The sequence below is a fragment of the Citrus clementina genome, unplaced genomic scaffold (assembly GCF_000493195.1).
Source record: "Citrus clementina cultivar Clemenules unplaced genomic scaffold, Citrus_clementina_v1.0 scaffold_7, whole genome shotgun sequence".
Classification (NCBI taxonomy): domain Eukaryota; kingdom Viridiplantae; phylum Streptophyta; class Magnoliopsida; order Sapindales; family Rutaceae; genus Citrus; species Citrus x clementina.
This window is the reverse complement of record NW_006262075.1, coordinates 18,961,806-18,984,524: the sequence shown is the minus strand read 5'-3', so window position 1 is coordinate 18,984,524 and position 22,719 is coordinate 18,961,806. Positions and strand designations below refer to the sequence as shown.

The 22,719-nt window shown below is 32.1% G+C and overlaps 4 protein-coding genes across 4 annotated transcripts; 2 read left to right on the top strand and 2 right to left on the bottom strand.

The window, feature by feature from the left end:
• Positions 1 to 412: 412 nt before the first annotated feature.
• Positions 413 to 3,337, bottom strand: LOC18037625 (elongation factor 1-delta). The gene is made up of 8 exons (XM_024180264.1): positions 3,283 to 3,337; positions 2,812 to 2,916; positions 2,616 to 2,732; positions 2,421 to 2,499; positions 1,385 to 1,505; positions 1,158 to 1,271; positions 789 to 950; positions 413 to 657 (listed from the first exon to the last, which is right to left on the bottom strand). Coding segments are annotated over exons 2-8 (681 nt in total). The 5' UTR covers positions 2,898 to 2,916; positions 3,283 to 3,337; the 3' UTR covers positions 413 to 655.
• Positions 3,338 to 3,447: 110 nt separating this feature from the next.
• LOC18037624 (guanylate kinase 3, chloroplastic) lies at positions 3,448 to 5,664 on the top strand. The gene is made up of 2 exons (XM_006427956.2): positions 3,448 to 3,604; positions 4,460 to 5,664. Exon 2 carries the CDS (start codon positions 4,728 to 4,730, stop codon positions 5,580 to 5,582), a length of 855 nt encoding a protein of 284 aa, XP_006428019.1. The 5' UTR covers positions 3,448 to 3,604; positions 4,460 to 4,727; the 3' UTR covers positions 5,583 to 5,664.
• An 85-nt stretch (positions 5,665 to 5,749) lies between these two features.
• Positions 5,750 to 8,999, bottom strand: LOC18037623. The gene is made up of 3 exons (XM_006427955.2): positions 8,809 to 8,999; positions 7,689 to 7,940; positions 5,750 to 6,032 (listed from the first exon to the last, which is right to left on the bottom strand). The coding sequence occupies exons 1-3, from the start codon at positions 8,824 to 8,826 to the stop codon at positions 5,985 to 5,987; spliced, it is 318 nt and encodes a 105-aa protein (XP_006428018.1). The 5' UTR covers positions 8,827 to 8,999; the 3' UTR covers positions 5,750 to 5,984.
• Positions 9,000 to 16,674: 7,675 nt separating this feature from the next.
• On the top strand, positions 16,675 to 21,360 carry LOC18037790 (ABC transporter F family member 5). The gene is made up of 9 exons (XM_006427954.2): positions 16,675 to 17,644; positions 18,127 to 18,468; positions 18,684 to 18,824; positions 18,934 to 19,113; positions 19,241 to 19,396; positions 20,214 to 20,315; positions 20,424 to 20,552; positions 20,729 to 20,833; positions 20,915 to 21,360. The coding sequence occupies exons 1-9, from the start codon at positions 16,817 to 16,819 to the stop codon at positions 21,008 to 21,010; spliced, it is 2,079 nt and encodes a 692-aa protein (XP_006428017.1). The 5' UTR covers positions 16,675 to 16,816; the 3' UTR covers positions 21,011 to 21,360.
• Positions 21,361 to 22,719: the final 1,359 nt, after the last annotated feature.

Sequence of the window (22,719 nt, the reverse complement as noted above, 5' to 3'; positions counted from 1 at the left end):
ACAAAATTGTTCATGCAAAAAGTCTACATCCTCTTACTATTCATTCTAGTGAACTTGTTAAATTTTGGTGATACCAATTGAAAGATTCCTTGTAGGCATGCTTTCTTTTGTTTGCTTGGGAATTATGATTATATGTTTGGGTCAATCTATAGATAGGTTCAGATTGATCCAGAGCCATAATCAGGATGATTAATGCTCATCATCCTCATACTATTCCATAAGAAGAATCAATTATCAATCGCTTACTTTATTACTCCACCAAGTCAATAAGTAAGGGGAGCTTTCTTCATCTGGTCCCACTGAGGAGCCGTCTCCTTCTAGGGATTCTTCCATCTAAGAATCAGAAAAAAATGGACTGATTAACCTCTGTTATAGGAAGGACTTCTAACAGGAGCACAGGAGAACACCTTGGTAAAAGTTGTAAGAGACTTTTGATTTACTTTTCATTCCGGATCTCTGTTAATCGTACAGAACAATTCTCTAAATACTCCATTGCAAACATAGCAATAGGACACAACACTCTCCAAGAACAAACATTATAACAGAAGAAAAGGCTGTGGAACAAAAAACAGGATAGTAACCACTTTGCAGTGACCAGCTAACCAAGAACTTCCTCCGGAAACCTCACCAGCACCGGTCATCAAGGATTCTTGGATTCTGTTACATGAGTAAGACAAATATAGAGCCCAAGATTAGGATTATTGGAAGTTTTATGGAAAGGTTGCTAATGGCATGTGTATGAATTAAATGAATAGACAAGCATACATATACATATGTGATACACTTACATATCTTGTTGAAGGCTACAATATCGCAGCTCTGGACATATTCATTTATTGGCTCAGCCATCAGATGCTCCTCAATGAGATTGTCAACAGACACCAAATCATCCACAATGGTAAGCATTATCTGCAACTTCTTTATGCCATAACCAACAGGTACAAGTTTGGCTGTGACATCAAACATGTTCATGTTAGCTTGAAGTTCAGAAACTAAACTGTAAGTTTAATATCAGCTTGTCCAATTACATTCTTCTGATCGAGAAAAGGTGAAATTTAATTAGGAGGTGGTTTGAGCTGCAGCAAGCATTGAAGATATATTTATTGACATCAAACATAAAGGAAATTATAGCTGAAGTGCATATAGAAAAGACTTGCATGCTCCCCAGTGCAACCCTTCCATCTTAATGCTGCGTACTGCTTCCTCGAGCTTTTGCATATCAGTCTCATCATTCCATGGCTTTATATCCAATAGAACTGATGACTTGCCAGCTGAGAATGAAATACGAGGGAATTCAAAATGTAGAATAGAAAAAATTAAGCACAAAACAGCTGAGCCTGTTGTTAATAAACAAATTAATCAGTCAATAAGAAGAGAAGCTTACATTCTTTCCTCTTTGCAGATGCTTTGATGGCAGCTGAGCGTTCTTCAGCAGCCTTCTTGTCCTCTTCTGTCTCCTCACCAAACAGATCCACATCATCATTATCATCGTCAGCGGCAGCAGCCTGAGAATTAAGTATAGCCAAATTTCATAACCAAGCGAGGAGCATAATTGATATAAGTTCCCAAATAAGCCAACCGCCTCCAAATCCGAACCCCATGATTATAAAAATTAGGGTAAAAGCTCGTTTAGTCCCTATATTTTGAAGTTAGTGTCCGTTTAGTCCTTATATTTTTAAAAATACCTCAAATCATCCCTACCATTAAATTATTGACATTTTCGCCATTATCTTTTGTTCCTTTTAACTTATTTTTATAATATTGCCCTATTATAATAATTTTTTAGACATTATTAAAAAGAAAAAAATAACCCTATTATAATAAATTTTTTTAGACATTATTAAAAAGAAAAAAATAAATTACCAGTTTAACACCAAAAAATAAAATAAAATAAAATATATATATTAATTTTTGTGGAACACACTCTTGAGTTAAAATATTAATTTTTCTAAAAAAATTGATAAATGTAATTTTTTACGATATTAATTTTTTAGACATACGTGAGCTTCCACAAAAATTAATATATACCTTTTTTGTTTTTATTTTATTTTTGAGTTTAATTTGATAATTTAATTTCTTTATTAATATCCAAAAAAGAAATATTATTGTAAAAATGTAATATTGTAAAAATGTAATATTGTAAAAATAAGTTAAAAATAATAAAAAATAATGGCATAAGTGTCAATATTTAGTAGCAGGGACGCTTTGAGGTATTTTTAAAAATACAGGGACTAAATAGACACTAACCTCATAATATAGGGACTAAACAAGCTTTTACCCTAAAAATTAATAGGAGTCCAGAGCAATGGAAAAAACTGAACCCGGAATAAGCAAAATGCTTGTTCAATCGTCAATTATTAATTAAACATACAAAAGGCAGTCACGTGCCTATGACATGAACACAGAACAGCACTACTTGCCTTTTTGTCATCAACTGGAAGAGTTGCAATAGGAGCAGATCCCTCTACAATGACACCAGACCCTTCTGCAGAAACACCACTGAATCGGCAATGCTCAGAAGTAAGCAAAAACGTTTCATGGAAAATGAAACTATTTAAAATCTATTACACAATTTAACACAACACTGGGAACTTTTTACAAGATGAGAAACTTACGAAATCCTTAAAAGCGCGTCAATGTGGTTGTACCAGCGAGACACGTTCACATATTCAGATGACGGTGGTTTAGAAAGTGCTGCATAAACAGTTATATCATCCTTTGAAGCTTGGTACCTGATAAAAGCACAACAAAAGGGAAATGACATTTCCCACCATAACTTCTCAATGATATTTTGACATAATAGAAATATACCCAGTAATGTAACTGCGAGTGAGCAGGCAATCGTCAAGTTTCTTCAAACCAATGTCCGAGTTGAGATCGTAGAAAGTAACTGCCATTGCTTGCTAAGTCTGAAGTCTATTTCCAGAATCATAATCAAAGAAAAACAAAAGTTAAGTACCAGTGTCTGTATCTTTAATGCATAATTTTTGAAGAAAAAACCTATAAAGTTCACTGTACTAACTGTGTTGAGTGAAATAAAAGAAGAGCTCAAATCAAACAAACTCAAATATTTGATCATGTATGGAATAGCTATATACTCTTGAGTCTCAAAAGAAATGAATTTTAAACCAAGATTACACTTTTATAATGATATGAATTTCAAAAAAGAACACTTCGAGCTGCCTCAATCTAGTAGTGCAAGTTAAAAGCTTCAAGAAATTTACTAATTAAACAAAAATAAACAAAACACAGAAAGGTGAAAAATTAGAGATTAAATTTTACCTTACTATGCCCTCAGTGAACGCTGAAGACTAACAGAGAGAGCCCTGGAAATTATAGAATGAAGCCAAAGAAACGAGAAGCCGCCAGAAACTGGTAGCCAATGCGGGTTTGACACGTGGAAAAGCTCAATTTTTTTTCCCAATCGTTTTTCATTTACTGGAGTGGAGAAGCTCGCAATCCTAATTAAATTCTAAACGGCTCTGCTGCTCCGTCTCTTTCAAAACTCAAAACTGAGAACAAGCCCTCACTAATCGGCCACCCGCCGCCGGTACCGCGTCGCGGCTGCCGCCGCCACGTTGTCTGCCCACTACTGGTCCTTCAAGTAAGAATTTATTATCTTCAAGTCGGATCTATTTCAGTGATTTGTTTAATTGTTTTAATTTCATTCTACCTGTAATGATTTGTAGTCTTGAATTTCTAAATTGTTAGTGAAGAACTCTCTATCTCTCTCTCTCTTTTTAATTAAGCTACATTTAATAAAAAATCATTTGGTGTATTTTTGTTAATGATTTTAGAATTTGCAATTAAGTTATACTTTTGTGTTACACTTGATTATATTTAATAAAATTCGTCATGTTGTGTATAAAATAATCTACAGCAGAATTTAGAACAGCTTGTGAATTGTGATATTCCGGCACTGTTGGTTGGAAGCACGGCACGATTTGTGACAATAAAAGAGAATTCAATTACGTCGGCTGTTGTGAGTTTGATTGTTTGAGATAAAATTCTTGTATTATATAATAGTATTTTGGATTGCATTTGGAAGGTAGCGCATGCCTGGAGCCATGTAACAGAGATGAACCCGAATTTGAGTATCGGATTGGGTTCTTAGTTTGCCAACTTAAACGATAGAAGGATAAGTTTAAATGCCGTTATAGGTTGTTCTTGGTCATCAAATTGATAACTGAATATTCAAGAAATATATGGCCCTTTGAATAGCAACCAAGCCATAGTTTCTGTTGTGTCTGCTCATAGTCTGGACTGGACGACTTATAGTGAACCTATAAACTCTAAAAAGTCTCAATTATGTTATATTTAAGTTAATTCATCTAGTGGCATTCAGGCTTCTAATCTTTTATTTGAGATTACGTCATATTAAAACTTGCAGTTTTTGAGCTTTGGCATATGTTACTTTCATGAACTGAGCTCTCATTTGTGTCTGTGTGTGTATTGCTAGGGATATATTACCTTAAAATTGGTAATCACAAAACCATGCTGCCGTCAGTATAATTTACACACCACGCCAAGCCCACTTCAGGGTCTTTGTCAAGTTAAGCAGCAGCGGTGGCAAGGAGATTCTGGGGTCAAGTGCCTTGTGCAAATTTAATTTTGGTGTGTGGGTTCTGAAAAATTTTGAGTGGGGTAGGGTTTTTTGTTTTGGTAATGTTATTGGTGTCTGATTTGTGTTTTGTGTTCTTTTTTACACTCTGCAACAAAATAACCTCATGTTTCGCCGACTCTGCACTTCGTTATCTCTCTCCAGCATCTCAAAAACCAACTCCCTATTTGCCTTCCAAAATAACCCCATTAAAGTTAAGCAACCACAACGAAGATTCCATCACTCTCTCTCTCTAACCCCACATTTTTTCTCATCGAACCTCAGAATGAACCATACCCAGACTGCTGCAGTTAAAAAGGCTGAGCTTTTACGGTCTCTTGAAGCTTCTTTGGGTCATGCCTTCGATTCAAACCCAGTTTGTCCTCCTCCAAATCCTTTGATAATTGTAATTAGTGGGCCAAGTGGGGTTGGCAAAGATGCTCTTATAAAGAAGCTGAGGGAATCGCGTGATTCGCTTCGTTTTGTTGTGACTGCTACTAGTCGGCCAATGCGGCCTGGCGAAGAGAATGGGAAAGATTATTACTTTGTGTCGAAGGAAGAGTTTTTAACAATGATTGATAAAAACGAGCTGTTGGAATATGCACTAGTGTATGGGGATTATAAGGGGATACCAAAGAAGCAAATTAGGGAGTATATGGCAAAAGGGTATGATATAATTTTGAGAGTGGACATTCAAGGAGCTCAGACTTTGAGGAGGGTTTTGGGGGATTCAGCGGTGTTTGTGTTTTTGATGGCAGAGAGTGAGACGGCGTTGGTGGAGAGATTGGTTGAGCGGAAGACTGAGAGTAGGGAGGAGTTGTTAGTGAGAATTGCTACGGCTAGAGAGGAGATAAAGCATGTGAAAAATTTTGATTACGTGGTGGTGAATGCGGAGGGGAAGCTTGATGTTGCAGTGAAATTGGTTGAGAGTATAATTGATGCTGAGAAGGCGAAGGTTCAGCAAAGAAGTGCTGTCATCTGAATTTTTGGAGGCTTTTGATTATGTAATGGTAATTTCTGTGTACTTTGGTTCTGATCAATTGATTGTTGTAGTGATTTTAGTGATGGAAGAGCCAAGATATGAATTTGTATTAGTCAGCTCTCCATGATTTCAGTCAACACTAGTGTATAGATTTACATCTTCAAAAATAATAAAATTTACATCTCATCTCACATTTCTAATAGTTATTTCATTACATAGAACAAAAATCAAACCGAAATCATGAGATTGATCAAAGAAGCTAGCGGCAAGAAGCAGCAATATATCAATGTCATCATTGTTTGCTTCTGAAAATGGAGAGAAATAGAACCCAATTAAGAATAGTGAAAAGAAAAAGGTGCAGCAGCAGCACACAGAGTAGAGAGATTGGCCTTCACTTGATCGTCAAGCTTTTACACAACAGTTGAAGTAGCTCAAAAAGCTCCTCCTAGTCTGTCCAAGAAGAATCAACCAGGAACATAGTAAGAACAAGGCTAGCCAAATTGAGAAAAGATATTTCAGAAATTGCAGCAAAAGATGACAAATGATTCAGAATATGTTCTATAAACTTGCCGATCATCTTTAACCGGCCATTTATGAGGAAGCCCCTATAATCTTCTTCACTTATTCAAGTCAGTAAAGATGTCGATATATTCAGTCTAGCAGAACATCCTTGTTTTTCTATTTTGCTATTCATTTTTTCAAGAGAAAAAAGAAATAGAAATACTGAGGATGCGAAAATCCTTATTTTATAAAATGCAGACTTGAGCTGGGACCTTAGCAACACTCCAACTAAAGACTAACTACATCTTCAACTAAAGATTAACTACATTCATGTGAATCTTGTACATTGGTAATATGCCAACCCCTAACCACCCAAACTGGTTTGTAGATTAAAACAATTATTGCATGTGCACCACTTGCACTCTTGTGTGGCCTAAGTATACAAAGACACCACCTTGGATCAAGTACAAAAATTATGTTGCCTGGTTCCCAGCACACATCTATATCACATCATATTGAAAATGATCTTTGAAGAATTTTAAATTATTAAAGTATGTAGATCCTAAGAGCCCCACTTGTTTATTAGAACCAAGCCATAGACTCGCATGCAACCGTTACAAAGACTTCAAAGAATTTTGTCTGGCATTCACAGATTCTGTACTTATCGGTTTCTACAATCCTAATTTTTTTTAAAAATTTTTTGCACACAAATAATTTCCCAAGATCCATTCAATATGTAATCTCCAAGAGAATATTGACTCGGACAGCACTTAAGGTTTAAGCTTTGATTATTAGCAGTAACACCAACACCCTAAACAAGAAAACATCAGTCAAAAAACAAAAGGGAAGGAGGCAAAAAAAGGGCATTGACCATTTCACTTTGCACATCAGGTTTATTATTTTCTATATCTTCCTTTCACTTAAACAGATTATTTCTAACCAATTAAGTAACGAGAGGCTTAAAATATACAAGATTCCTGAACTGGCAAGGCCGGATAAACCTACTCAACCGACCTATGTCCTTTTCCTTCCATCACTCAATGAAGTTGACCAGTTAAATCAAAACCATGTTAGATTTGTAAGTTAGCTGCTACCTACTTATTAGGAAATATCAATCCCACAAGATTTAATAATAACAGCTAAGTGATCACCCTACAATCATATACAGCACATGTACGCCGCTGCTCTTGCAAATGTTTGTGATGTCTATCAGACTCTCTATATCTCCATAACTAAAACTCACCAACTATCATTTGTGTACTTGCATTGAATCTATCTATCCAATTATGTTGCCCAGAAACTCTGTTTTCAGAGTCTCATATCACCATGAAACCACTTCCTATTTCCTAACTTGTTACAATCAACCAATCAATTCCTTACAAGTGTTGTCAGCCAACAACCTACTTCCAGAATTTGAAATGTCCTAAATTACTCTACTTTGAAATTGGCTTCATTCTTTCTCATTAATCTAACAACCAAAAGTTAGTTGCCAATTAACAAACACTTTTTTTTTTTTAAAAAAAAAAAGACTCATAAGCGGCACCACATCGATCTCATATAAGATTTTCTACGAAGATAATGAGTGAAAAAATGAAAATTTCTCACGGTTGGAGAGTGGTGGTGATGGCTCTGATGAAAATGATGCTGCTCATCATCTTGATTATTGTGGGCTTTGTTGTTACTGGGGGCAGTGGGGTTAATGAAGTCTTCTTCGTTGCCAAGACTTGCTCTTGACACATCCCTTTTGTTTTGCTTCCTCATTTCTCTAATTTTTGAAAAATCCAATGAATAATCAGGCACCTGTCCCTTCTGGTCCCAGTCCCCAAATTGCGGCACAGATAGCCATGGAGCATTTTTCTATACAAAAGAACGTAAAACATTAATCACATTAAAAGAAAACATTTTTTTTTTTAATGAACGTAAGTGGTTATTAAGTTTCAAAGCAATCCCCGTCATAATCTTCAAACTGTAATTAATTATCACTTCAAGAACCATTATGGATCATTGATCAATGAATTCTTTTAAGTATTTTAAAGATTTAATACTCCTTGTAAGGATTCGAAGTCTGTGGACTACAAAGACAGTTTGCATGTGTGAAAGAAGCAAAAGAACCTATGAATGCAAAGATCCATTAGCACACATCCCGATATCTAAGGAGAAAAATAAAGGCAAAAAAAATCAAAAAAAGTGGCAGCTTTGACTGTTTCTCAGCTTTGACAAAGTAAAATGATTGCTTCTTTGAACATCTCACTTAAGAGAAGTGTTTACAAAGGAATTTCACTTTATATGACCAAAAAGTCAATTAAAAACAACTAATAACATCACCAAGATATACAAAAACTTAAGAAAAATGCTAAACTGATATAATCAGAGCCTTTAGAATTTTTTGTTCTACCCAAAAAGAAAAAAAGCTTAGAATTTTTTCAAGTAATTCAACCAAATTAAACCCACCTGAAAGTGAAAACTGGAAACTCATATTCTTTGAAAGCTGGATTTTTAATCATCCGAAATTGGAAAATGCTTGCTTTAAAGGAAAAAAAAAAGAAACAAAAAAGCTCTTTCATTAGCAAATTCATCAGAAGTTCACTAACATGCTAAACAAAAACTCAAAAGATATAAATTTTTCTCATTCTTTCCTATATAAACTTTCTCAGCAAACAAACACCCCAAATGAGGAAATTAAAAAGCCAGAAACACAGTTGGAGAGAGATGGAGAAACAAATACCTCCTTACGATCTTCCATGTTAATTAATTGTGATGTTAGAAATGAAAAGAGAAGGCTTTGAAGTCTTGAAAGTTGAAAAAGCGAGAGCTAAAGCTTAGAGCTTGATGTACAGTACTGATGGAGATAACAAGAACAAAGATGCACAAGAAGCCTTTAATATATAGCCCGAGGGGCAGAGACAGCGAGAAAGAGAAGTGCTTTTGGACAGCTTTTAGTTAAAGTGCTTTTTAACTAGTTTTGAGAAACTTCAAGTCTTCAACTGTGCAAATGGTACAATAACTTTCAGGTCCATAACCTTTATATATTCTCTAATAAAGACGTAATTATGAAATAGATTCTTAATTGAAATCTCATTAGAGTTGGCCGTTGGTGTATTATGTTCATATTATGTCATCAAATATTAATAATGTGAATTTATATTAATCTTTTAATAATTTGTTTCAGATTTTGGTTAAGAATTCTTGTCATAAAAAACTATTTATAAAACAATTAACTAACAAATTATTTATAAAATAGTTAACTATTCAATTAATTATGTTATGTCGGTTGGCTATGTTTTGACAAATAGAATTATATATATTATATTTGTCATATTTTAAAAATTATTTAATTATATTTAGACCAAAACTAATTAGAATTTAGATTGATAATAATTAAAAATATTGTAAAATATATTAAATAAGCAAAACTTTTGAGAATATATTAGAAAAATATTAAATGAGTGACATAATTTTGAATTAACAGTCGTGTTAGATTAAAAATTAAAATCCTTGATATGATAAGTAAATAGATAGAATTTTCTTTTTTTTTTCTTTAAATACTAGATAGAATTTCTATTAGTTTAAGTTTGACAAGATAATAATATAATTGAGTCATTTTATATTAGTCTTGTCAGGTAATTTTTAATCCTGCCCAAGATCTTACAAGTAAAAATATCAAACAAAATAATAAATAAAAAATTAGATGAAAAAAGAACCAATCACACAACACAAAAATTTATGTGCAAATCTCTTATACTGGAGAAAAACCACGGCCTCCAAGGGCGACGAGAGAAAAATTTATTAAAATCACTCTAGTATTTTTCCTCACATCTAAAACTCTAATAACACCAAATCTCTCAATAAATCTATTATTTCTCTCGCACTATAAACTATATACTTGCAAAAAACTGATTGCTGTGTTATACAAATAAATGAACCCAACCTCCTTATATTTAGTGATTATTTCTTGTAAAAAAAAAAGTATTCATTTTCTTATACTAGTAGTATTCCTCCTTAAATAAGTCAAATTCTTAAGGAAAAATTACTTATTCTTTAAATAGGAATCCTACTAAAGAATCAAATATCTTAAGAAATTCTTATTGAAAAATAAGACATATTCTCTAACAAGTCTAAACTCACTAATTTTATATTAACTTCATATGAGATTTACGAGCTAATCTCAAAAATCGCCATCCTTTGACCCTACTGAGATGAACAAATTGTATTTAAATTATTAAAGCTTTCTATTACCTACTTGTTAGTTAAAAAAGGGGAAAAAAGAGAAAAGTATTTTAATCCTTTCAAGAGAGGTCGGGTTTCAATCTAAAACAAATGAAAAACTTGTATCTTTGTTTAGTAAAATATAAACAATAGGGAAATATTCGTAATTATCCCATCGTGAAAAGTGTGTGAAACAGCGCAATGACAGCGCGATAGAGATTCGTTCGCGTCTGAGTCAGATATTTGATTGCATGCAAGAGCAACAGCCAATCGTTCCGACAAAATTACAAAAATGGATTCGTGTTTTTTATTTTAATTACGGAACTGCCACTTTCAGACACGCTTTCGGCCGTGTTCCTTTTTGGGTGGCGTGGCTTTATCTGCTTTTGCCAGCTGTCCTCCCCGCCCTTTTGTCGCTTCGTCTAATAGAGTTGAATAATTCTGCATTATCTTAAAATTCTTATTTCAAATAATTATTTTAAATAACGTGATATTTATTAATTAATTAATATTTTTTTATAAAATTTAAGTAAATTAATTACATTATTTCATCAATTAATTGATAAATATCATATTATTTTAAATATTTATTTAAAATAAAAAATTTAGAATAGATAACACTACTCAATTAAGTAATAAAACATTAACCCTCATCATATCTTTTAGTAATTTTCTTTTTTTTTTATGACTAATTTTAATTATTGGATTTCTTTACCCATTTGTGTTTTTCAGAGATTTTACTATAAGAAAAATTAAATAATATAAATGATTTTATATATGTTCTATAATCAAGTAAAATAAGAAAATTGTTTGTTTAGAAAATAAAAACGATACAATATTTTCTGATAATCTAGCTTCCATAAAATACCAGGAGTGGTAATGGTTGGTTGTTATTATATAATAATGTGAAATAATCAAATTATATTATAAATACATAAGTGAAACAAGATCATTATACACTCACGAAAATTTAGATGAGAAAAGTCTCCAAACTAACTCAAGAAATAGTGGCTCTAGTTTTTTTTTTTCCTACAAATTTTATTTTGTTTTTAAGTTAAAAGTACACTAATGAATTAAATAGAATAAATTACTGAAAAACTTTTTCTTTTAGCATAATATTAGTTATTTTTTAAAAAACGTTTCTACATTTAAATATATATTTTTTGACCGACCAAAAAAAAAAAAAAAGCTTTAGTCATTCTATAGTTCTATTTGCTGCTTATAAAATAATAATAATAATAATATAATCCTTCTACTAAATATGACAGATTACTCGAACTAGTTGTCAAATATTTTGACCAAATTGGTACAAGCCAAATTAATACTGGATACAACTTCTAACCGCCCTCAATTCAAGCCCCAAATTTTCTCTTCTTAATTTATTGCAACTTGTAAGATTTTAAATGTTATATATATATATTTTTTGTTTTTTGGGCTTACGTAATGCATTTGATATAATTTATTTATTTACATGTTACAAACGTCTTTTAATTAGTATATGTATAATATGACTTCTCTAATAATTATAAGTATTTATTTGATTTTATAAATTTTCTTTTTAATTTTTTTTATTGTGCGGTTATTTTTTTAATAAAATTTTTAAAGATCAAATAAGTTGTTTGTCCCTAGAAGTAAAAGTTCAAATTTTAGGCTTTTGAATAGAGTTTGAAAAGATTTTTTAATATTAAAATATCTAAAATATCATTTATTTATTTGAACAATTTATTTCATAACAGAACTTTAAAAAATTTATCTATTAAAAAAATTTTATAATTTTTAATAAAAACTCTCATTGACAACAACTAAATTTTTTAGTTAAATCTCTACTTAAATAACTTCTGTAATATCAAACATATCCTTAGTTAATTTTTTAGGGCAATAAAAAACTTGTTTATTTTACCAACTTGTCAAGTTAAACTCAATACTTTTTAAAATAGTGGCAAAAATAATAATAAAAAAAGTGTGGGCTATTTCTACTCATTTCCATGAAAATAATTACACTGCTCTCATATTAAATTTAACAAAAGATAATCAAGTGACGATATGATTATTGTTATTATAAAGATCAAATAACGTCTTAATAAAAAATTAAAAATGAATTATAAATTTCATTAAACAATAATATTAAGAATTTTAATATTTGAATCCAACATCATGTGTCACTCATCCATTTAAATTTTATAACCAACATGTGTAATAATTGTTTTATTTAGGGTTTTGTAAATTTGGTCATGCGCCTAGGTGGTGAGTTTGGAGCCGAATGATTGTTGTCGATTTAATCATGCTTTTTGGAATCACTTCTCTGGCTTCTGCTATCACACACAATTATTTAATCTTTCATATTCCATCTCTTAATAGCTTATTATATAATAATTGAAGGCTCGTTAAAACAGTGAGCAGACACCTGCGATATGGAATATCACATCACAAATTTTAATTCTATATTTGTGTGATATTTTCAATAGATTATAACTTTATTTAGAAACTCACAATCACATATTCTCGAGGGTCTTGATAAAATGACAACAACAAAAATGATCATTTCTAGGATATTTCTTGCATTTAAATCCAGTACATGTGTATGTTAAATTTGTTTATTATTTAAAACTTAACAATTCTCTATTTTTTTTTTATCAATTTGTTTTAATTTCTCATGATTCTATTGTGCTTGTATCAACTTAATTTCATACCGTAATTGAATCAAGATTTTTTTTTTTTAAAAAGACAATAATAAAGTCAGTAGTTCGTTTTAGCCCAATTGATTACTCTTTTTTTTTTAATATAACAAAATTCAACTAATATATTTACAATTAAAATTCAATTAGAACTCGCTTAGATCAATACTACTACCGTACAGTCTAGCTTTCAATCCTTATAAATTTGGAACAATATAACAGCTCTACTCACAAATTAGCAGGAGAGAAATCAACTTCCATTCAATTATATACATACAACTAAAAAGAGAAAAAGAGTACTAGACTCGAACTTAAGTTCTTAAATTAAATTTGAAATATACATTATGTGGAAAAATACACCCTAAAGTATATATGTGTAAAGAAAATATAAAACTAATCATCCCTAGACTTTAAAAAAAAAATGATGTTGAAACAAACATTATTATTTGAAAAATAAACTCAGACAAAGCAGAATAGAGGCAGGGCCTTCATAGTGTGTGAATTTAAAGGTTAGTGTGGGCCAGAATTTGGGCCTAAAATTCATTTGCTACAGCCCAAAATGGTTATTGCATAAGCTTTTATTCCAGTATTCCACATACACATAATAAAACTTTTAATCTTTATACTATACATATCCCAAAATAATTTTTTTTTGAAAGTACGAAAATAAAATTGATTTTCCAATTTTTAAAGAATCTAGATCATATTTCTCATGAAACCATATTTTGATTAAAAAATTTAAGAACTAAAATGACGATGCAAAAACGATGAAGAACAAAGTTTGAAATGATAATGATTAATTGATTCTTAATCAAAAGTTGCTGACAAACTAGGGTTTACTCTCTCTTACATATAGAAAGCGAAATTATCAAAAGAGGCAAAATAGATTATTTAATAAAATTATAATAATTAAAATAAAAAGAATAAAAAAAAAGGGCATGCAATTATGATGTCTAGAAATAAAATTGAAATCTGGAAAAAAGCGTAAAAATTAGGTAAAAGATCTTCAAACTACAATCTGAGACCCAAAAATTAGAATTCCTAAAAAATTTGCTGACCATTTACAACATGGTTTACATACTTGTATTCGTCTTTCCATAAGCTTCATAGTTCAAGTTATAGCTCTGAAAAAGTACAAAAATCATGTTCTACATCATGAAGTTTGGTGTTGGTAAAATATGAAAAGTATATTGAGTTAGTTTATATTCTTTAATCTTGTATAAATTTACAAAAACTATTTTTACATAGATTTATTAAAAAAAAAAAGCCACTTGAACTAGGGTGACAGGTGTAAATTTTCTTTTGATCAATGATTACCATTAGTATTTAGGCTTGCTCCCATACTTAAAAATATTGAATTTAAAGAGCCAATGAGATTAATAAAAATAAACCTATATTATTTAGAGAAAAAACAGAAATAATTATCATCAAATAACAAGTTTGTACGACCATCTAATTCAACAATAATAACCCATATAAATGCGGGTCCAGCTATGGTAACACAATAATACCATATCACAGCTGGATCTAGCCATTAAATCTAGCTCTGATGACCACTGTGGACTAGATTCAATGGTTGAATCCCTCTGTAATATAGTACCACTATGATACTATAATTTTGCCCTATAAATGCAAAAATTATGTTACGGGACGAGTGTTCGCCAATATTTGGTCTCTTACTCCGAACTCTTGGGCTAGAACTTTTGGGTGCCCCGTAACAACTAACTGGGCTCAATGACTCCTACATTTAGCATGACCAATCCATGTACAAATGGCACCCAAGCATCTTGTGTTTATCTCGATCGTAGATGAAAATAGCACTTAATCGGCCCACTACAGAACAAATTTTTATATTTAATTTCTTCCAATATTTCAACATTATTTGTCAAATATTTTGTGATAAAGATTTACAAGCAGCGGGGGAGAAAAAAAAAGACTATGAAAAAAAAAACTTTTGGACTTAATGTAAAAAATATATTATTAATTAATGTTAAGTATTTTCATTTGATTAATTTGTATTTTTCTTGACTTTATGTAATTTTTTTTAGTGCAGATAATGAATATTACCATGATTGGACTCTTAAACTTCACAGACGAGTAAGAGTTTATAATTTATGCAATAAAAGTATTAGTCTTTTCTTAATTATGTTGCTTACTTTTTTCATAAAAAAAAAAATTTATTCCATGGCTCTCTTTATTGTAAATATTGCTAAGATTGTCTATGGAATTAAAATAAATATGTTAATTTTTCTAATTATATGATGGGGGTGGTTAAAAAAGGGGTTTAATGAGAGTTTTCAAGGGGTGCTAATAGCTCCACTCTAAATTTTTATATTTAATTTCTTCCAATATTTCAATATTATTTGTCAAGCATTTTGTGATAAAGATTTACAAGCAGCGGAGGAGAAAAAAAAAAAAAGGAGAGACTATGAATTTAAAAAAAAAAATGGACTTGTTTGTTTATTTCACTCGTTACGTTAATCTGTGATATGCTTTTATGAGGAACAACATCACCAATAATTTGTGACTCTTCCCCACCTAATCATAAACAATATATTTTTCCAGGGATTTTAACATTCTTCAACAACAATTTCACTATTGGTAGGAAAGGAAAAAGAAAAAGAAACATATTCTAAATATGACTTAAAAAAATAAATAAAATTTTTATTTATAAGATCTATTTAATTTAATAATAAAATTTAATTAAAAATACATTTATACCCTCACTCACTTATTATTGGATCAAAAAAATTTAATGGATAAAAATCAAAATGTTCAATCCAAAATACTTTTAGAATGCATAATCCTACCCTAAGGAGTGTTAAACTGTTAATATTGGGTTTTAAAGATATTAAATTTAGAAATTTAAACATTCATTCTATTATACACCTCACTTGTAAATTATAAAAGTTTTATGAAAAATAGTCAAGTAAATAAAGCAACATATAAACTAAAAGATAATAATACGCAAGAATAAAGAATATTTAAAATTTTGTGGATCAGGATGCTCCAATGTAATTGTGGAGCCTCTCAATTTCAATGAAAATTTTTGTTGGTAATAAAACAAAAAAAAAGAAAGAAAATGATATAGTAATTTACTTTTTAAAAATATTTAAAAATTGAAAAAAAATCTCACAAGTCATGTCGACGATAATCTCACAATAGCTTACACGTGGCACCTGATGAGAAGAGGGTATCACTCGTTAATAGAATCTACACCACAAGACTACTACGGGCGTTATCACCAGTCTCCAGTCTCCGCCTTTATTTATCTCTTTTTTTATAAACCACAAAAATTAAAAAATATTTTTAAGAGCTACGATTAATTAAAAAATAAGCTATAATTCCTTCAATATTTATTTATTTATTTCAACATCTATTTCATTAAAACGCGAGCAAATGCATGTATTTCATTAATGCATATATAATTTACAATTAAGTTATAACCTCCTACTCTTTTTTAATTTTTTAATATAATTATCTATTATATTTAATCATTCTTAATTAATATAAGTAATAAAATTTTAAAACTATTTAAATTAAAAATGGAATGATCTTTGTGTCGATTAACAATTCTTCATGTTTATATATTTAATTTCATGCAGAAACAAAAGAAAAAAAAACCCAAAAAACCAAAAAAAAAAAAATCCCATTTCTAATTTATCATTATTTCTTTTTATTTTTGTCCTATTATTTAAATTTTTCCCTTGTAAAAATCTCCAATATCTACTTAAAAAAATTCATGAGGTCGAGACTCTTGAGAGTGAAGGTGTTTCTCTGAGAAACTCACACTTGGCCCTCCAATACCCAGAAATTTTCCTTCACTGTCTTTCGGTTTCTGGCTATCCAAACATGGACGTAACAACCACGACCACCAACCTCCGCTCCTCCTTCTTCAGCACTTTGCAGCCTCGTTTCACACCATTTGCATCCGCAAAATCCTTCACAAACTCACTCAATTTCACGAAAAAACAACGACCTCGAATCACATGCCAAGTATCAGCTGCCACCGTTGAAAAAAAATCAATCGCCAAGGCACAAAGCGACGTCGAATCACTGTTTTCGAGTTCAGCCGATGAATTCGAGAACAAGAAGTACTCAAACAAGCAATCAAACACGGGGGCTTCCAGTATTTCATCTGGGGTAAAGTTAGAAAACATAAGCAAGAGCTACAAAGGAGTGACTGTATTGAAAGACGTGACATGGGAAGTGAAAAAGGGCGAGAAAGTTGGCTTAGTGGGCGTTAATGGAGCGGGGAAAACGACCCAGTTGAGAATTATCGCAGGGCAAGAGGAACCCGATTCGGGGAATGTGATAAAGGCGAAGAGTAATATGAAAATTGCGTTCTTGAGCCAAGAATTCGAGGTTTCAATGAGCAGAACGGTAAGAGAAGAGTTTATGAGTGCGTTTAAAGAGGAAATGGAGATTGCTGGGAAGTTGGAGAGAGTGCAAAAGGCTTTAGAAAGTGCTGTTGATGATATGGATTTGATGGGGAGACTTTTGGATGAGTTTGATTTGTTGCAGAGGAAAGCACAGGCTGTGAATTTGGATACGTTGGATGCTAAGGTTAGTAAGTTGATGCCGGAGCTAGGATTTACGGCTGACGATGGAGATAGGTTGGTGGCATCGTTTAGTAGTGGGTGGCAGATGAGAATGTCGCTCGGGAAGATTTTGTTGCAGGTATATTTTCAGTTTAGATGTTGTATTAATGTGTATTTATGATTACTTGTATTTGTTGATGTATAATGTAATGTGTGAGTCTTATCAATAATTTGGTGCCTAGTGAATGCTTGAGATGATTTTGTAAAATTTGACTAGAAGTAGAGGTGAAAGCAGTGTCTTTTTATTAGGAGATTGCTAAGATAATGGGGTTGTTGTCACTTCCTCAATTTTAATGGTGGTTAATGGTATGGCAGGGTGCATCTTTGAAGTTTGTTTAACTCTTTGATTACTGTTTCTGCTATTAATATTCTACAAACTTGATTTGGGGAATGTTTGGGATTGAGCTGCTGTAGCTTCTAATCCAAAGTTGTGGAATGGAATCACAGTCATTAGTTCTCAAGTATAAGGGACTTAGTGGTTGATAAATACTAGCTGTTAATTGAAAGTATTAATCAGTGTGATACGGGTGGTTGATTGTTGACATATATCTTCATTTGCAGGATCCAGATTTATTGCTTCTGGATGAGCCTACAAATCACCTTGATCTTGACACAATTGAGTGGCTTGAAGGTTATCTCGGCAAGCAAGATGTGCCAATGGTTATCATATCTCACGACAGAGCTTTTCTTGATCAGCTGTGTACTAAAATTGTGGAAACTGAAATGGGTGTGTCCAGGACGTACGAGGGAAATTATTCTCAGTACGTATTGGAAAAGGCAGCATGGATTGAATCTCAGTATGCTGCATGGGAGAAGCAGCAGAGGGAAATTGAGCAGACAAAAGACTTGATAAACAGGTTGGGTGCAGGGGCAAATTCTGGGCGTGCTTCTTCAGCTGAAAAGGTAAAATGACATATGTTGAACCTTGATTAGCACAGTCTCTTCAGTAATGTAGTATTAACATCTTTCTCTTACGAAATCATCATACAACATCTTAATAACTTCTAATCGAAAGTCTGAATGATAATATTTATGAGATGCAGTCTATTTCTCTTATTTTATGGATACCTCAGTTCCTAACTCAGTGGTTTTTCAATCTCTTCTCTGGGTAAGAACAGAAGCTGGAGAGGCTTCAGGAAGAGGAACAAATTGAGAAGCCATTCCAACGGAAACAAATGAAAATTAGGTTCCCAGAGCGTGGAAGAAGTGGTAGATCTGTTGTAACAATTAAGAACCTGGAATTTGGATACGAGGATAGAGTGAGTTGGGTTACTTGATTACATAAGGATGTGGAAGTTGAACGATTTTTTGTTTCTGTATTAGTACCAATGCATTTTTAGCTCTGACATTGCTTGCTTTGTGTGGCAGCTTCTGTTTAATCGAGCAAATCTCACAATTGAAAGGGGAGAGAAAACTGCCATCATTGGCCCAAATGGTTGTGGTAAGAGTACTTTGCTGAAATTGATAATGGGTTTAGAGAAGCCAAGAGGAGGTGAAGTTCTGCTTGGTGAGCATAATGTCCTACCAAACTATTTTGAGCAGAATCAGGTGGGTTGCTTTCATCAATGCTATCCCTTTTCAGTTTAAGCCAATAAGTTCTTTTGACCTTAATTTTACTTTCAGAGCTAAACAAATTTCCATTTCTGATTTGAGTGTAATTAACTTTTTCATTTAGGCTGAGGCACTTGATTTGGACAAAACAGTACTTGAGACAGTAGCAGAAGCTGCAGAGGACTGGAGAATTGATGATATAAAGGGCCTCCTTGGTCGTTGTAATTTCAAAGCTGACATGCTTGATAGAAAGGTTTCCCTTTTGAGTGGTGGTGAGAAGGTAAACCAGACATTAGTTTGATACTCTTTTTGGAATTTTTTCACTTTTGAGAACAGTCATTCAACTTTTGTGGGTTTCACTAAAAATGTTGCACTTTCAAGCTTATGCTGACAAGTGCTTTCATCGTCTGATGGCATTTGGTTCATAAATAGATCATCTTACTATATTAGTGTTACCATATACTACCTGCTAAGCTATTGGGTGAAACCCTTATGGAACTTTGGTGAGAGGCCTGATCGATTATTTGATGAATGGAGATAAATAAACCATCATCGCAGTTCCTGTCATTGCTTTGCTGTCAATTCCAGAATCCTGTCATCGTGCATTTGTTTCTGCCGCTGTGTGTTTAACTTCAAGAAAGTCGTCAATTCCAATATAATTTCAAGATGGGTGCAACTTTCCTTTGGAGATGACACATTTACTTCTGTTGCTGTTCCACACAAAGATGCAGTTGGGTATAGGATTTACTAATATACATATGTCTTATACTGATGTGGTTTACTACATTACAATCTTGCCTTATAATAACTTAACCTTATATAGGTTTTTTGTGCTTAATTGACATGTCTTGGATCGGTTCGTTGTAATTTGAATCAGGTGCTCAAATAATGTGTATAATGTCTATATAAACCAGTTCTTGTTATTATTTTTCCTTTCATGCTTTGTCTTTAACGTGACAACCTTGCAATGCATTCTTTGCTTTATCTTTTTTTTTTCCTTTTGGGTGCGTCATTTCTTTTTGTTGCTCAACTTCATTTTGTTTTCACACATTAATTCTGGCTTAAAGTTGAAATCTCTGTTGTCTTCTTGTTTCAAGGCACGTCTTGCATTTTGCAAATTCATGGTAAAACCATCAACTCTTCTAGTTTTGGATGAACCAACTAATCACTTGGATATTCCTTCAAAAGAGATGCTCGAGGTTTGATTTCTTTTTTCTTATTTATAATCTTACATTTTATTTTAATTAATCTTTTACGATTCATCATATAACTCAAAGGTATTCCACACACTAAAATTCTTCTATCAGGAGGCCATATCAGAGTACAAGGGCACAGTAATCACAGTTTCTCATGACCGATACTTCGTAAAGCAAATAGTTAATAGAGTAGTGGAGGTTAAAGGCAGCAATTTACAGGACTATGCTGGTGATTACAATGTATGTTTCACTTCTTTCTCTCCATTTCTTTTAGTTCCTCTACGTTCATATTTTTTTAAACATTTATTTTCTTTTAAATAGTAGAATTAACTTAAGCTGGAGTTTTTAGCCAATCTGAATCAAAAGCAAGTGCAGTCTTTGTGGTTCCTGACTATTGAAGTTTCAAAAATTAACAGTATTACCTAGAGAAAAACCTCGATGCTCGGGAAAAGGAGCTTGAACGTGAGGCAGAGCTCGAAGAAAGGGCTCCAAAAATCAAGGCCAAATCCAAGATGTCAAAGGTAAGTTTCTCTCTTTGGTTACATCATGACACAGATGATTTCATTGTCGTAAGTGCCATCTCACTTTCTTCTTAAAAACAGGCTGAGAAGGAAGCTCGGAAGAAACAGAAAATGCAGGCCTTCCAGGCAGCGAAACAAAAATCAAAAGGCTCGAAGAATGCAAAGAGATGGAAATGAGAGATAAACCCAGTATATTATGCGGAAGATAATCCATTGTAACTTAATTTTGCTGAGCAAATTTCCAGGAAGCAGTATGGGCAATGGTGAGTCTGCAAACTAGGGGGTCTGCTGTATAGGCATACTGATTGTAGTTAAGGGCTGAAATGGAAAAATCTTTTGGCAGAAATTTGTGATTTTTTGCTTCCCTGGCAATTTCTGCCTCAAGAGAGTCGAGAAGCTGTAATTTATGGCATAAACGTTATGCAAACAGCATTTTAGGGCCATTTTTAGATCTGCTTATTCCTGAATAAAGTGGAATCTTACTGTCAAAATTTAATTATTTATCCACTAAACATTGCTTTCTTTTCTGAAGTAAGAGTCATGAACATGCATCGAGTGCAAAAGATTAGGCACTATTAATCTTAGTCTCATTACACATGTTCCGGGAAAAGAAAAAAAAAAAAAAAAAGGATGGCCAAAAAGAACATACCTCCGTAATTTGAAGGGCAATGCTCTAAGCTGGAACTCAAGAGCGTATATTTTATCTTCATTTTCGGTGGCTCCTTGTGACGAACTCAAGAGTTTTAAGTTCATTTTTGGTCCGGAAGAAATGACAGAAGAGACTGAGGAATGAATAAGAAAGATGAGGAAAGAAAATGAGTGAAAAAAAAAGATTAAATTTATTTTTTTTATTTAGTTAGATATAGAATTTATTTATTTTTTTCTCTTCTCCTCTCTTTATATTTCTTCAAATTAAATATACCATTAAATGATCTCTGAAAGACAACCATAATTATTTATTATCTCACAGTGTCTATTAATTGTTGTTAAGTAAAACTGAAACTTAAATCGAAAGAGAATTTATGTCGGTTAAGTTTGCACGGTGAAATATTAATCTTATATCTCACCGTCTAATGCATGGTATTAAATAGTACTCAGTGGGCTATATCTTCAAATATCATAAACATCATGAACCGTGTGATTGGATTTGTATTGAATATTAAATGAAACGGATGGGCTACAAAGGAATCAAGCAAATGGAGTATGAGAATTTGTATTGAGCAGTTTTTTTTTTTTTAGTATCTTTTATTTGATTCGTCTTTGGGTGACATTTTGCTCATTTTCTACAGTACTTCAATTTTTTTCCTCATGAACGTTAAAAACGAAAATTCAACATGAGAGGATAGGTAAGAATACGAACAAACCGAAAAATGTGTACTCATATTTATTTATTTAACTAATATGATACTGAGTACTGATATTTCATATTTGAATATGATCTGACACAATGACGACAAAATAACTTTAAAATTATTTAGTATCATAGTGTTAAGTTAAAAGTTAACATTATTTTTCGATTAACACCATATTATCGTATGATTTTACGTTATTTTTTGTTACCATTGTGTCACCATTAAAGTTTTTATCATTTTCCTATAATATTAATATCTCACAGGCTATATTCAAAAACATTAAGTTTACATTTTAGAAATTCAATAAAACAACATGAAAGAACAAGAAAATACCTAAACAACAATCACATCTTTTATATCTCTAATAGAATTATGGTTTTGACAACTGACATTTCGTAAGTTAAGATCTTTCTTTACGCTTTTTCTTAAATCCTATGCTAAATATATCAAAAACATGCACATACAAACGTATCCACTCAGTCTCAGTTGTCTTCCAAGAGCTCGTTTCTATGGAAATGCCTCGGCTCGTATGGC

Bases quoted from the DNA above. Each gene is read 5' to 3' on its own strand.
- LOC18037625 (XM_024180264.1), bottom strand. From the start codon at position 2,897: ATGGCAGTTACTTTCTACGATCTCAACTCGGACATTGGTTTGAAGAAA. The intron at 2,733-2,811 runs GTATATTTCTAT...TGCTTTTATCAG, and splicing joins ACTCGCAGTTACATTACTGG to GTACCAAGCTTCAAAGGATG. The intron at 1,272-1,384 runs GTAAGCTTCTCT...TTTCATTCTCAG, and splicing joins ATCTGCAAAGAGGAAAGAAT to CTGGCAAGTCATCAGTTCTA.
- LOC18037624 (XM_006427956.2), top strand. From the start codon at position 4,728: ATGTTTCGCCGACTCTGCACTTCGTTATCTCTCTCCAGCATCTCAAAA.
- LOC18037623 (XM_006427955.2), bottom strand. The intron at 6,033-7,688 runs GTGAGAAATTTT...CTTCTTGGACAG, and splicing joins ATCACCACCACTCTCCAACC to ACTAGGAGGAGCTTTTTGAG.
- LOC18037790 (XM_006427954.2), top strand. From the start codon at position 16,817: ATGGACGTAACAACCACGACCACCAACCTCCGCTCCTCCTTCTTCAGC. The intron at 19,114-19,240 runs GTGGGTTGCTTT...TTTTTCATTTAG, and splicing joins ACTATTTTGAGCAGAATCAG to GCTGAGGCACTTGATTTGGA. The intron at 20,834-20,914 runs GTAAGTTTCTCT...TCTTAAAAACAG, and splicing joins CCAAATCCAAGATGTCAAAG to GCTGAGAAGGAAGCTCGGAA.